Source organism: Eucalyptus grandis, chromosome 2 (genome assembly GCF_016545825.1).
Source record: "Eucalyptus grandis isolate ANBG69807.140 chromosome 2, ASM1654582v1, whole genome shotgun sequence".
NCBI lineage: Eukaryota > Viridiplantae > Streptophyta > Magnoliopsida > Myrtales > Myrtaceae > Eucalyptus > Eucalyptus grandis.
Window position 1 is genome coordinate 26,338,118 of NC_052613.1, and position 14,714 is coordinate 26,352,831.

Below are 14,714 nucleotides of genomic sequence, written 5' to 3' on the forward strand. Positions count from 1 at the left end.
TCTCATGTGTTTTTCCATGCATGTGTCACGAGTTGAATGGGTGCCGACCCGAGAGGTTCCTGGAGGACGATCGTGACTCATCCGCGGTGGACCTCCTGTGCTCACTCGGCTTCCCCACAAGTCTCCTTCCCGAATTCTACAAGGGGCGGGCATAACCGTCAATACGCCAAGTTCTAGAAGTTTCTAGCTCTATTTATGTGGGTAGCTAGTAGTTAGCATTTATGTTGGTAGTTGAGGCGGTGCGATCTTGTCCACCGGTTGAATTCTAAATCAATGGATGTAATCCGAGAGCCTTGAGTATAAGAAAGGGTGTCCTCCCCCTCATTTGTATCCATCCAATTATTTCAGCAATACAAAGCTCCTTTCTTTCTAGAACCTCTCTCTCTCTAGAAACTTTCTCTCTCTACGATCCGGGTGTGCAAGCGAGTGAGCGTTCGATCGAGCAAGACTTGGCTTGGGTGATCCAAAATAGCCCTAGTCGTCAACTTGGCTTGGGTGATCCAAAATAGCCCTAGTCGTCGCGCGATCGTAATCCCAATCGATCAGCCCATGACAAGTGGTATCAGAGAAAATGAGAGTTCTGTTTCGAGAGATCGAGGAGCGCCAACTGTTCGAGAGAATGTCGAGCCAAGACGCTGTCATGGATGGAGAGACCGTGCAAGTCAAAGAGACCCACGGCTGACAAAAGAAAAGAGATGCCTCGATGGATGCTGTAGCTACGTTCGATGAGAAGATCGGGAAGGTCTAGAGTGCCATGCTCGAACTCATGGAAGGTCTTGATGATATGCGAGACCGGATCATGGACATTGAGACCTCACTCCATGAAGGACGTTGAGACCTCACTCCGTGAAGACTTCACGATTGGCCTCAATGAAGCCACGACCCCGTTGCACGACAAGGACGAAGCCCTTGAAGCATCGATCGATGTGTTAAAGGAACACATCCAAGTGATCGAGGAGGAAAGCCCGCGTAGGGACGAGGTTGAAGCCATGAAGACGGAGATCCAAGAGCTCAAGACCGAGCTCGCCCTATGTAAGCTAAGCATTGCCAATGGAGCAATGCCAACCCAAGCAGTGCCTAAACTTGAGGTGCCGAAACCAAAAGAATTCAAAGGCGAACGATCCACCAAGGAGGTGGATAACTTTGTCTGGAGCATGGAGCAATACTTTGGTGCCGTCAACATACACGACGGGTCGATCAAGGTATGAACTGCTTCGATGTTCCTGTCTAATACTGCAATGCTTTGGTGGCGCAATAGATGTGATGAGACTAGGCGCAGTGCCAATCCCGTGGACACATGGAATGACTTCATAAGGGAGTTCCGAGACTATTTCTTCCCTAAGTTTGCTCAACAAGAAGCTCGTAGCAAGCTCCATCGCCTCAAGCAAAGAGGTGCAATCCGAGAGTACGTGAAGGAGTTCACGGAGCTCAAACTCCAAATTCGCAACCTAAGCGAAGAGGAGGCTCTCAGAGCATTCATGGATGGGTTGAAGCCATGGGCACTACTCGAGCTCAAACGAAGGGATGTGACGAGTCTCGCGAGAACACTAAGCGTGGCCGAGTCGCTCATCGACCTCACCAAAGCCGAACCAAAGAACCGAGCAAGAAATTGGAGGTCGGATCGATCCTAGGACGAAGCAAGAAGCACTCCCCGAGGCGCGCATGATCAAGGCGGCAGAACCAAAACACGGGGAGAAGGAACTTCCAAGCTGTCCTTCCAAAGGGGTCGACCACCGACGGACTACACGAGTAAGTTCGATCAACCCCCGCCTTGTCCTTGCTTCATTTTCCAAGGTCCACATTGGACCCAAAAGTGCCCGAAGAAGGGTCGAATCAACGCCCTCCTTGCCATCAAAGAAGAGGAGGAGCCAAAAGAAGAGAGGCAACAAATTCGACTTGGAGGTGTGAAGATGATCAACTCCGTCCAAGCTCAATCACCAACCAAAGAAAAAGAAGTTGCGTCGAACTCGGACATGTTCTTCGTGGAGGTTGAAGTGTGCGGCTGAACGCTTTTCGCCTTGGTCGACACGGGTGCGTTGAACATGTTCATGTCGACCGAAGTGGCAAAAGCTCTAAAGCTTCACGTGGAGCCAACCGGGAATTCCTTCAAGCCCATCAACTCGAAAGGCCTCAAGGGCATTGGATCAACTCCCGACGTGGATGTCCAAATCGGTGGATGGAAGGGTAAGATGTCATTCAAGGTAGTCCCTCTTGATGATTATAATCTCATTCTTGGTATGCAATTCTTCAATAGCGTGAGAGCCATGATCAACATGAGGACCAAGTGCATCATAATCCTCGACTCAAAATGCCCGTCGATGATCCGCATGATCAAATGGGTGGTCGACACAAAGACCATCGCCACGATCCGTCACCTCAACAAGAGCTTGAAGTTCGTGAAACGCTTGAGCAAGCTGGCCAAGGTAAAGCCAAAGGTAGAGTTGGATCCTACTCCAACACACGCCATGCCGATTCAAGCTCTCTTCCCCGAGGTTGAGTACGCGTCGCATGCTCCATCCAAGCCGAAGATGGAACTGCGTGCCAAGTCTAAGCTAATCATAGAAGAATGTGGTCCCTCGTTCATCAGTGTCCGCACCAAATGAAGCCGAAATAAGAAAGCTCGTGCCAAAGCCCATGCACGTACCAAGCATGCTGCCTTTCAAGCTGTGAGCGATGAGTACGTCGCTCGATTGAGTGGGGAAGAATGTCACGGGCCGAATGAGTGCCGATCCAAGAGGTTCCTGGAGGATGATCGTGACTCATCCGCGGTGGACCTCCCGTGCTCACTTGGCTTCTCTACAAGTCTCCTTCCTGAATTCTACAATGGGTGGGCGTAACCGTCAGCCAAGTTCTAGAAGTTTCTAGCTCTATTTATGTCGGTAACTAGTATTTAGCATTTATTTTGGTAGTTAAGACGGTGCGATCTCGTCCGCTGGTTGAATTCTAAATCAACGGATGTAATCCGAGGGCCTCGAGTATAAGAAGGGGTGCCCTCCCCCTCATTTGTATACATCAAACTATTTCAGCAATACAAAGCTCATTTCTTTCCATAGCCCATCTCTCTAGAAACTTTCTCTCTCTACGATCTGGGTGTGCGAGCGAGTGAGCGTTTGATCGAGCAAGGCTTGGCTTGGGTGATCCAAAATAGCCCGAGTCGCCACGCGGTTGCGATCCCAATCGATCTGCCTGTGACACATGCATGCGGTTGCAGTGTGCATAGGTCGCTTCGTCTTCATTCATGGCATGCATCGAGCCTTGAGAAAACTAGGCCAAACGATCATTTCCCCTCCATCGTTACTCTTTCATGTTCATCACATCAAAACACCAAACGACTCCAAACAAAAAAAAAAACAAAAAACAAAAGGAACACCAAACGACTCCATTGAAGAGAGTTAGATACTTCATCAGCAATTAATGCTTGTACTCTATCCATCAGCTAAGTCTAAAAAAGTATTTTGTGGCTGGCACTTCATCGTTCCACTATCATTATGCAGTGGAAGGTGATGCTAGCCGCTCTCTATGCAGAATTAGCATGGAATGGTCACTTGAAAATAGTTGGTGCAATAAACTTGCACTTCCTCCTCAGGCAAACGCAATGACACATCTTACTGAATTTCTGAGCGCAGAGCAGAAGAAAGAAACGAGACACCTCAATCTGTGTTCAACGATGGACATTGCAAGAATGGAGATGAAGTTGGTGTTCCTAGCGTCTGTGGGCAGCGAGGACAGGGGGCACCACCCCATCCGCCTCTACGTGCAGAACCAGTGGGAGGACGACGTGTGCTACCTGCTGGACCGAAGCATGCCGCTCAGGGCCCTCATGAAGCACTACTGCTCTCGCAGGGGATTGCCGTACGGTGCCCTGCGGTTCACCTACGATGGCGCGCGGATCCCAGGGGACCAGTTGGCGGAGGATTTGGTCATGGACGATGGGGACGTCATCGACACCTGGTCTAATTGGGTCAGCGGCTAGGGCTTTTTGCCTATGACAGTGTGCAACTTCGAAATTAGTGAGTAGTCTGCGTGCTTTCGTTGTCCATAGCTAAAGTTAAGAAGAAGTAGGAGGAGGAGATGGTGGTGGTGGTGATGATAGGTTTTGATGTACTGCTTGCTTTGAGTTCATGGGCAATGTTCATGGTTGAAAGGTTGCGGGCTTTCTCGTTCCATTTTGCTTTGTTTTTGGGTTTTGCGTTTCGCCATTGCCATTGCCATTGCTAAAGTTTTAATTTCTCCTTTTCTTCATCCCAAAAAAGAATGGTTTGCTTGGTTTTCTTTAGTCAAATATGGACAGCTATGGTGTTCTTTGTTTAGAAGTTCAGCCTGGGCTTGAATTTTCATACTCCATGTGACAGCTGAGGAGTGTTTAGAGTATTGCTTTGATCTCATCTTTGGGTGTCAAATTCGAATCTTTCACCAGTACACAGTTCAAATTTTACCTGGTGCAAAGAGCGATCAATGCAAGCCGAGATGATTCCGGGTTTTAACTTGGTTATAAAAGTATACTCCTTGGGTCCTAGATCGTAAAATTGAACTAATGAAATTCGTAGATGAACTTGGAGATCTTATGGAAGATGACATAATACGCAAATATCGCAATTTCAAAATCCTTTTGTTTCTCTCTTGATCGAATTTGATGACCTTAAACGTTCACACTGCTTAGCTGAATCAAGAAACTATTTTTAACAGCCTAAGTGGGTAATTGCACCATGGCAAGCCAGTGACATCGCAGCCCCTTTGTTCACATCATCAATCCCCGCACTGCGGGCGATGTCATGAGCGAACGCCATCAACTCGCCGTTACCCCTGGAGGTTGAAGTCACCATCGTCGGTGTCCGATGGAGCAAAAGAAAAGCGACAACTGGATTGGAAAAAGGCAGGGGAAGCGAGCAGGCATTGGAGTAAGGGCAAAAGGTGACAGAGGAAGCGGATGAGAGGAAGGAGAAGCAAGGGCAAGAGCCGCGGGAGGTGGCTCCACTGTCTTAAGGTGGTCACCGTTGCTCAGCTCAGTTGGTTGCTCCGGCAAACGGCGGACACGCCAGAGCCATTTTGCATATGACAACATTAATTTCAAGTCAAAATTTCATAATTCCTATGAATAGATGAATTTTCTTTTTGTTTGGACTATAGATCGTTTAGAGAATGACTGCATGTTACTGGGTAGTTCTACTAGTAATTTTCGATTTATATAGTGTTGAAGAGTTGGAGATTAGTAGACGAAATCTGTCAATTAAATCGGGTTTTTTCAATTACGGAAGTATCTCTTTTGTGAATTTTCTTCTATTTTTTAGCTCTTTAAATGGAACCTATTGGAGAGATGTGGATGAATTTAATCAAAGACTCGTAATTCATATGAAATTAAAATAGAGATGTCCAATATTCTTACTAGCAAATAAAACACACAATTAAGCGTGCGATAAAAAGAAAAATAAGTGGAAACGGAAGAGAATGTGTAATTCTAATAATTTTGACCTTAAAATGTTGAAAGAATAGATTCATTCAATTAATAAGAGATTTTTATGGATGAAAGTTTCATCAACTTAGTTATCACTTTACCTTACTAATTTAATATTTATATGGGATAAATGTGCTGAAAATTCTAAGACTTGTTATGAAAATATAATTAAGTTTTAAAACTTTCAAAAAGTATAATCAAGTTTTAATACTTGTGAAGTCATGAGAGTGCAATCATATCCCATAACATTTAAAAATTTTACGAAATTAATAAACTGAAAGTATCAAAATTTATAAATGAATGTTGTCATTTGGCAGGTCAGATAGGGTCCACATGTCTAGCCCAACCGATGAAAGATGAATAAGCAACAAGCATATTCCAACGGCACAAAATTGATGGTGACATGATAAGGGTATAGAAATTTATAAGATTACGTAGACAAGAAGGAGACAAAATTTCTTTTGAAAAAGGGCATATATCTTAGGAAATAAAAAATTATTTAAAAAAAGAGATTAAAATGCCTTTACATTAAAATGCCTTTACATTTCTAGAGAAGGATTAAAAAAAAAATGAAATCACCTAAAGATGCAAAATAGAACGAAAATAAAGTTTCATCTACTTTAGAAAATATGCAAATAGTTTGGAAAAAAATATACATTATTATATGTACATGTTCAAGTATATAATTGATTCTGACAAAAAATCATTATATAATTGATAAAATATGGAAAAGGATATAAGACATCGAGACAAAACATACAAGTTAAGAATCGGACAAATATAAGAAAATGATCAAAAAAACATAAATTGTAAGTACGAGAGGCCCATATGAGATTGATACTGGCTCTCTCTCCCTTTTTTTTCCCTAATGAAAGCTAAATTTTCTGTATAACACATTTTCCAGTTAACACATTATTTCAACATCAATATCTTTGTTTTGAAAAATTAACTTTTTTGTTAAAATTTAATCAAGTATCATCAAAGTTAAGATCAATCGTTCCATGTGCCAATAATATCACAATATCCCAATTTCTCATTCTAAATATGAATTTCATATAATAGACTTGTAAACGGTATATTTAATGATCAATTCACAGAAAAAAAATAAAAGTGCACTTCTATGCTTAAATAATAAGTCGAAAATCAACAAGCATTTACTATTAATAGATTTGAAAAGTAATGAAAAATAAGAAAAAAAAAGGAAAAAGATTTGTAAATTCCTTTCAGGAATAAAAGGAAAGATAAGTTTATATATGAAGAACGAAAAGAAAAAGGAGACAGCAGAGGTGCCAAAGTCAACATTTGTATTTACAAGCACCCCTTAAATATAAGATTAGTGCGCGTTAGTGGGCTGGATAGCTTATTGATGCTCAACGCGTGGCTCTCTTTATTCCATTGTCTTTTTGACCGGATTACATTATTTCCGTTCAGAGACAATAAAAAAACAAAACAAAAAATTAAATTTCCATTCCCCTTTTCCATTTTTGTATATATTTGAAATTTAAAGTGTGTTTATTCGAAGGAAAATTATTTTCTGAAGCCAAGGTAATAAAGTTTTGCACGGTTTCCTTATATATGTGTGTGTCTATACACGATAAAATTTACCTAAATCATTCAATGATATTTAGCTAGGTGGCAAAACCAAATGAAGCCAAGGTAATAAAGTTTTGCACAACTTCCTTATGTGTGTGTGTCTCTACACGATAAAATTTACCTAAATCATTCAATGATATTTAGCTAGGTGTCATTTTATATAAATGCAGGACATTTATAATACATACAAAACTGTAGAAGCTACACCTTTTTCTAACGAACTAATTTAGCTATGTAACATAAAGTTAAGTTTGTTACACACTTGCTGAGTCTAGTAACATTAACTTATGACTGAGTTGGGTATCAAATTGATGGAAAGTTAAAGCCCTTTAATCCACACTCAAATTACTAATAGGCGAGGAAATCTTACCTCAGACGACATTAAGACAGTATATCAACATAGGAAATACTTTAAGCCTTCGATGTTCAGCAGACGAAGAATGAGTTTCGAGCGAGGGCGAGATGCTTGCGCTCATTTTTGTTAGGGTTTCGACATTTGATCGTAGAAATAAGTATGTCAATCACTCAATCCTTAAAGACATATTCCAGTAATAATCTTCTTAATCCAGATTAATTAGTGTATAATCACTTTGACCCTAGATGAGTTTTCCATTTTCATCCGTTGCAAATGAACCTGTCGCACACATGTAGTTTTACACATGCTACGCAGTTTCTCTTATCTTCCCGTCCATGCAAGCTTGCAGTTTGCGTAGGTCGCTTCGTCTTCTTGCATGATGGCCCTGCATCGAGCCCAGAGAAAACCAGGCCTGACGATCATGGAGATCATCAGTCATCATTTCGTCCTCGGAAAACACTAAAGACAAAGAAGGAATAGCCATCGCTTCTTCTTCCTCTTCTTTTCGAATCCGTCGTCGCTCTTTCGTCTTCCTCGCATCGAAAGACCAAACGCCTCCATCGAAGAAAGTTGATACATTATCAGCAATTTTAATGATTGTATTCTGTCCATTAGCTAATTGGCCGACGATGTCCGTTCAAATGCCTGCGTCGATTCTCCCTATAAATCACACCGCTCCCCGTCTCCCTCATGCACGTCTTGCATTCGATTCTCACATCACTCATCACCACAGAGAGAGAAAGAGAGAGAGAGAGAGAGAGAGAATGGTTGGCGGCGGCAAGAAGACTTCTTCTAAGTCGAGGATCATCGTCAACCCCTCCGCCAAAGATGGCGCAGACCTGGCCCTCACCGTGTCAGTCGCCCACGCGCAGCCACTTGCTGCCTCCTACAACGACAGAATTCGCCCTCTTCTCGACGCTGTCGACAGGCTGCGGAACCTAATGGTTATGAAGGAAGGCATCCAGCTCCCCACCATCGTTGTTGTCGGCGACCAGTCCTCTGGCAAGTCGAGCGTACTGGAGTCCCTCGCCGGCATCAGCTTGCCGCGGGGGCAGGGCATCTGCACCCGCGTCCCTCTCATTATGCGGCTCCAAGGCATCTCTTACGCTGGTCGGCCCGAGCTCTACCTCGAGTTCAACAGCAAGGTTGTCCACACCGACGAGGACTACATCTCGGAAGCTATTAATGCCGCCACCGAGGAGATGGCGGGCCGTGGGAAGGGCATATCGAACACCCCACTGACTCTGGTCGTCAAGAAGTATGGCGTCCCGGACTTGACCATGGTCGACTTGCCTGGAATCACAAGAGTGCCCGTGCACGGTCAGCCCGAGAACATTTACGAGCAGGTTTCGGAGATGATCATGGAATACATTAGGCCTGAAGAAAGCATCATCCTCAATGTCTTGTCTGCGACCGTCGACTTCTCCACTTGCGAGTCCATAAGGATGTCACAAGTAAGTACTGTCTAGCCACGCTTTCCTTCCATATCGATTAAGAACTCGACTAATTTATACAACTCTAGCAAACGAGTCTATAAGATTATTTGTTGTTGTGTTGCAGATGGTGGACAAGACCGGCAAGAGGACTCTGGCCGTCGTCACAAAGGCTGATAAAGCTCCGGAGGGCTTGCACGAAAAGGTGACCGCCGATGATGTCAATATAGGACTCGGCTATGTCTGTGTGAGGAATAGGATTGGTGACGAGTCCTACGAAGAAGCGAGGCTCGAAGAGGCGAAACTGTTCGACGTGCACCCTCAGCTGTGCAAGATTGACAAGTCCATCGTTGGTGTGCCTGTCTTGGCACAAAAGCTGATGCAGATTCAAGCCACCATTATGGCCAAATGTTTGCCCGAGATCGTCAGGAAGATCAATGACAAGCTGAACGCGAATGTCGCCGAGCTTAAGAGGATGCCCAAGAATCTGTCCTCGGTCGCTGAGGCCATGACGGCCTTCATGCAGATCATGGGGTTGGTGAAGGAGTCGTTGAGGAAAGTCTTGCTGAGAGGCGAGTTCGATGAGTACCCAGAGGAGAAGGACATGCACTGCGCTGCCAGGCTGGTGGAGATGCTGAACCACTACTCCGATGAGCTCCAAAACTGCAATGAAATTGACCCGAGGGTTAACTTCTTGTTGGAGGAAATGGAGGTCCTGGAAGAGGCCAAAGGGATCGGGCTCCCAAACTTCCTCCCTCGCACTGCCTTCATCACCGTCTTGCAGCAGAAGGTGAAGCGGGTATCGAGCAAGCCACTGAGTTTTGTGGTTCTTGTATGGGACTACATCGAGGACGTTGTGATCAGAGTGTTGATGCGACACTCGGAGAATTATCCTCAGCTTCAGTTTTCGATGAGAAGAGCAGCGTCCAATCTGATCAGCAAGATGAAGGAGAAGGCGATGATTAGGATGATGGAGATGTTGGACACGGAGAAGCTCACTGACTACACTTGTAGCCCGGAGTACATGTTGGAGTGGAACAAGCTGATGAGCCAGCAAGACATGTTCATGGAGGCAATCAACGACGAGTCTGAGCCTGGCAACATTGTCCTCCATGGGATTGGGGAGGTTGACGTGGGCAATCTCCGGAATCGAAAGCAACTGATTCAGCAGGCGTTCGATCTGAAGATGAGAATGACCGCATACTGGAAGATAGTGCTGAGGAGGTTTGTGGACTCCACGGCACTGCATCTGCTGTTTAGCGTGCAGAACTTGGTTAACAAGGAAATGGAGCTGGAGATAGTGGGGGAGCTGATCGGGCCCAATGGCAGCGGCGGTATAGAGAGAATGCTAGAGGAAGCGCCAGCGGTGGTTTCGAAGCGTGAGAAGCTGAACAGGAGCGTCAAGCTGTTGAGGGAGTCTGCAGAGGTGGTCTCCAAGATCATGGACCGGATCGCTACTGATGGCGACTACAATGATTGATGATAGGTAGTTCCGCTAGTTGGTTTCTTAGGATGGATCTTGAGAATGTTTAATGGAATGTGATGGCTCTTAATTAGCTCCATTTTTCCTTTCACTTGAATTCCATCCTCCTCCCGTTTTACTTGAGGGCCTGCTACACATGAGCCTATTTCTTCACTAAAGCTATATGCACTTAAAAAACCCCCAAAGAACTCTTGGAAAAATATAATGCCCCAGCCATTACATATGGCACAATACCATCCAAGACTCAATCTTATGTATCGCCCTTGGATTTCGACTGATAACGTATCGTAAAACATTTACAGCAAACTATCGATTAACTCGTGATTTATCCAAGAGAATCAGACATCCAATGCCACAACCATCAAATGGCACAATAAGCCACATCCTTTGATATAAAACACATGATTCTGTTCATAATTAGAACATTTGACAAAATCATCTTCTATTGTGTCTTCCCTCAGAAATTGACCACAGAGAATATGTACACAAATTGCGTCTTCCTTGTCTTATGTCGTGTCTTCCTCCGAGCTTATCGCAACGACAGGATCACATCTCTATATCATCAAGGTCAGGTAGAGGGAAGCGAAGAATGGCGGCAATCCCAGTCAACTGTGCCAGTTCTGTTCATGAAGAAACGTTTGTAAGCCGGTTTATTCAAAGTTATAAAAGCTTTATCTATACCAACATAATATAACATATGCAGAATCCAAAGCTTTATCATCCTCATTTATCTGTCCATTTAGTGCCAAAGGTACTTTTATCTCAATAAGCTAATGCTTAAAGGCTCCAATTATTACTCACAAAACCAAGCATGGATAACATGCATTAAAGATGGTGCAAAAGAAGGAAATCAATGATGCTTACGTTCTCCCGACACATGCATGGATGAAAATACATGAGCAGTGCCTCCTGAATTCTTCACTGAGTTGACCAAATTGACATACTTTCGCCTTGTTGCTACATCGGCATTTCTGGAGACAACCCCAAGATGTCATCAGGAAAAACTAATCACATCACGTATAGTGATTTCATGCATATAGGATTAGGGTTATAGACCAATGCATCGCTTAAAAAAATATGCATGAGTCATACTGTTAGAACACAGAAATCAGAGAGAGGGAAACCAAAATAGAAATGGACATGGGACTGGGAGGGAATCAGGAGAGAGGGCTGTGCACTCTCAAAAAGTTCCAAAAGTTCTTGTTGAATAGTACTTGAATAAATAGTCGAATTAACAATGGAGTTATAGTTGCACGCTAGGCAGCTAAAGTAGCTGGGCAATTAATCCATCTTAAAAACATAATCACATTCACCGGATATAGGGAGATCAAGAACCGGTGCAAGCAATTTTCATTTCTCTGTACTTTATGAAAACGGGCATGGAAAATATTAAAGTAATTGCAAACGATCCAAATGAAGGATTTGCAGTGTACATTTATCAGTTTGGATTTATTCAAAAGCCATATAAGAAAAACCAGAGATATTTCATGCATGATTTACTATTGTATTGTTATTATTATTAGTATTATATTATATTATCATAGACGCTTTGAGCGAGCTCTTGTGAGAAAGAAAACAGCTATCCGCATAAGAGTGAATTGCTACACAATGTCAGTGAGGAAAAGACAACAACACATAATTCCAATGGGATGTTGGACGCATGGCAAGCAGCTACAGTCGGCATAAATATTGGGGGCTGACCTGAAGAGATCGTCAGTGATAAGGAGTGTCTGGACAGCCATTCTATCATGGGCCACCTCCACATGCTTAGGTCCATAGCATGCCCGGGTCTCGTCCTAAAAAATATTTTTTATATAATGGATAATTATAATTACAACAACAGCAACTACATACCACCGGCCTTGGTGGCGAAGTTGGATAAGACCTTGAACCTTGGGGGAAAGGTGCAAGGGTCAAAACCCAGTGGAAGCATCGGCGTCTTAAGCGTGATGTCGAGGTGGTGGGTCCTCCGCTAGCATCACTCCAGGGTTTACTTGCGTGATGTCGAGGTGGTGGGTCCTCCGCTAGCATCACTCCAGGGTTTACTTGGCGGCTATGTACCGCCGTAAGGTGACGAACGGCTGACGGGGTTCCCTGGATTACCAAAAAAAAAAAAAAAAAAAAAAACAGCAACTACAGAGGCGACAACAGGATTAACAATAAACTCAACTAAGCCTTATTGCACAAAATTGGGATAATTTTGAAACATCATTTCCAATAATGATACATCAAAATGGAAGACCACGGTTTCAGCATCTCCTTAGAAACGCTAGCACTGCCTATTTTGACCTTAATCCAATTCTGGCTTTGATTAAGCTGTTCCGACAAGTAAACACTATTTTATGGTTTTTGCCCAATCAGTCAGCAACTAATTATCTTGCATGCCTGTTTTATCATTTTCCAAATGCTTATCACAAGGCATCGATTAATAAAGAGATGAAGAGAGAATGTGAAATTTTTTAAAAGGAAAAGAACCTGACATTTGAGAGCATGTCGAAGAAATCCTTGAGAGCTTGGACCTGTATTAAACGGACAAAATGAAAAATTTGTAATCAGGGCCATGCATTTCTTTTTTTTCATGAAGAACTCAATAGAGAAATTTTTGAGATAGAAAATGAACGATAAAGGAATTTTTTGCTCGGTATTACGTACCTCTTGAGCTGCTTTAGTATCTTTTATCATACTCATGACATTTGGGGCATTCAAAACCTCTTTTAAACTATGCCTGCATATTAGCAAAGGGATGATGTAATTAACTAAGCATGCTTATCAGTTACATTAAATTAGTATTTCATGAAACGATCGACAAAAATGAGACTATCCCCTGAAGAAATACTCATTTAAGAACTAACAGAAGATTCATATGGCCACTACATAAGACAAGAACATTACAAGCCGACGAAAGAACGGTATCATCCTTACTTAAAGTCTGCTTCTTTTGAGTATACGTCTTACTATGTTCATTTATCACTCTCGACAAAAAGGTGTGACTGTCTATTCCTTAGTTTTGACCAGTAGTTCTCTAGTCCTTTCTGTGCATACAAGTTGGCCATCACTTTTCTCCTTTTAAAAGATGATTGGATATCCATTATTCGATATCGCCAAATAAGTACTCAAGCTGCAATGCGTCTTGAAGATCACTAAATAGCAGAAGAGACCTGATGAGTCTCATATAAAATGGTATTTCTTCAGCATTGGATGTAATTAACAAATCTAAAAAAAACAAAAAAAAAAATGAAACAGGGCCAAAATAAGACTTAATACAGGGGACAGAGTAGATATAACATTCAATAAATGTCCTTCAAATTCATACAAGCTCACTGGATGAAAAAGGAAACAGCAGAGGTACCAAAGTCAACATTTGTATTCACATGCATCTCTTAACTATAAGATTAGTGCGCGTTAGTGGGCTGGATAGCTTATTGATGTTCAACGCGTGGCATTCTTTATTCCATTGTCTTTTTGACCGGATTACATTATTTCCGTTCAGAGACAATTAAAAAAAAACAAAAAAAATTAATTTCCATTCCCCTTTTCCATTTTCGTGTACATTTAAAATTTAGAGTCCGTTTATTTGAAGGAAAATTATTTTCTGACTTTTTAGTGTTTGGATAACAGAAACAAATTAATTTATGAAAAATATTTTCCTTGTACTGGATGCAAAAAACTTAGATTGGGGGAAAATGATTTTTTCTTTTAGCGAGAAAAAAAAATCATTTTTCTTAAATTACCAAACAAATGAAAATTAACCATTTTTCTCAAAAATGATTTCTATAGAAAAAAATTTCCTTTATTATGAAGTTTTTGGTCAATCAAATGAACATTAATCAAAATTACATTAACTAAGTCCCAAAACCAAATGAAGCCAAGTTAATAAAGTTTTGCACATTTTCTTTATATACATACAAATAAACATACATATATATGTATACATGATAAAATTTACCTAAGTCATTAACAGATATTTAGCTAGATAGCAATTTATAAAAACGTGGGAAATTTATACATACAAGCTGGTAGAAGCCACACCTTAACAAACTAAGTTTAGCTAAATAATATAACATTAATTTTGTTATACACTTGCCCAGCTCAATAACATTAGCTTGTAACCAAGTGAGATATCGAATTGATGAAATGTGAAAACCCTGTAATCCATAAACAAATTACTAATAGGTGAGGAGACCCATCTCAGGCAACATCAGGATGGTAATTTGATACACGAAATACTTTCTTTTCCGACATTTAGTGGACAAGAAACGAGCTTCGAGCGGAGGGCTTGCGTTCATTTTCATTAGGGTTTCAGCCTTTAAATATAGAGACAAGTATGCCAGTCACTCAATCCTTAAAAAGTACTCTAGTAATGATCTTCGTAATCAAGATTAATTAATGTAATAATCA

General features: G+C 42.1%; 2 protein-coding genes across 2 annotated transcripts; one reads left to right on the forward strand and one right to left on the reverse strand.

The window, feature by feature from the left end:
• Window positions 1-725: 725 nt before the first annotated feature.
• LOC120290587 (dynamin-related protein 4C-like) lies at window positions 726-10,313 on the forward strand. The gene is made up of 3 exons (XM_039306898.1): window positions 726-1,073; window positions 8,273-8,854; window positions 8,961-10,313. The coding sequence occupies exons 1-3, from the start codon at window positions 726-728 to the stop codon at window positions 10,311-10,313; spliced, it is 2,283 nt and encodes a 760-aa protein (XP_039162832.1).
• A 375-nt stretch (window positions 10,314-10,688) lies between these two features.
• LOC104426701 (protein PELOTA 1-like) lies at window positions 10,689-13,418 on the reverse strand. The gene is made up of 5 exons (XM_039306314.1): window positions 12,969-13,418; window positions 12,797-12,835; window positions 12,018-12,112; window positions 11,181-11,287; window positions 10,689-10,936 (listed from the first exon to the last, which is right to left on the reverse strand). Exons 1-5 carry the CDS (start codon window positions 13,002-13,004, stop codon window positions 10,863-10,865), a joined length of 351 nt encoding a protein of 116 aa, XP_039162248.1. The 5' UTR covers window positions 13,005-13,418; the 3' UTR covers window positions 10,689-10,862.
• Between the last annotated feature and the right edge of the window lie 1,296 nt (window positions 13,419-14,714).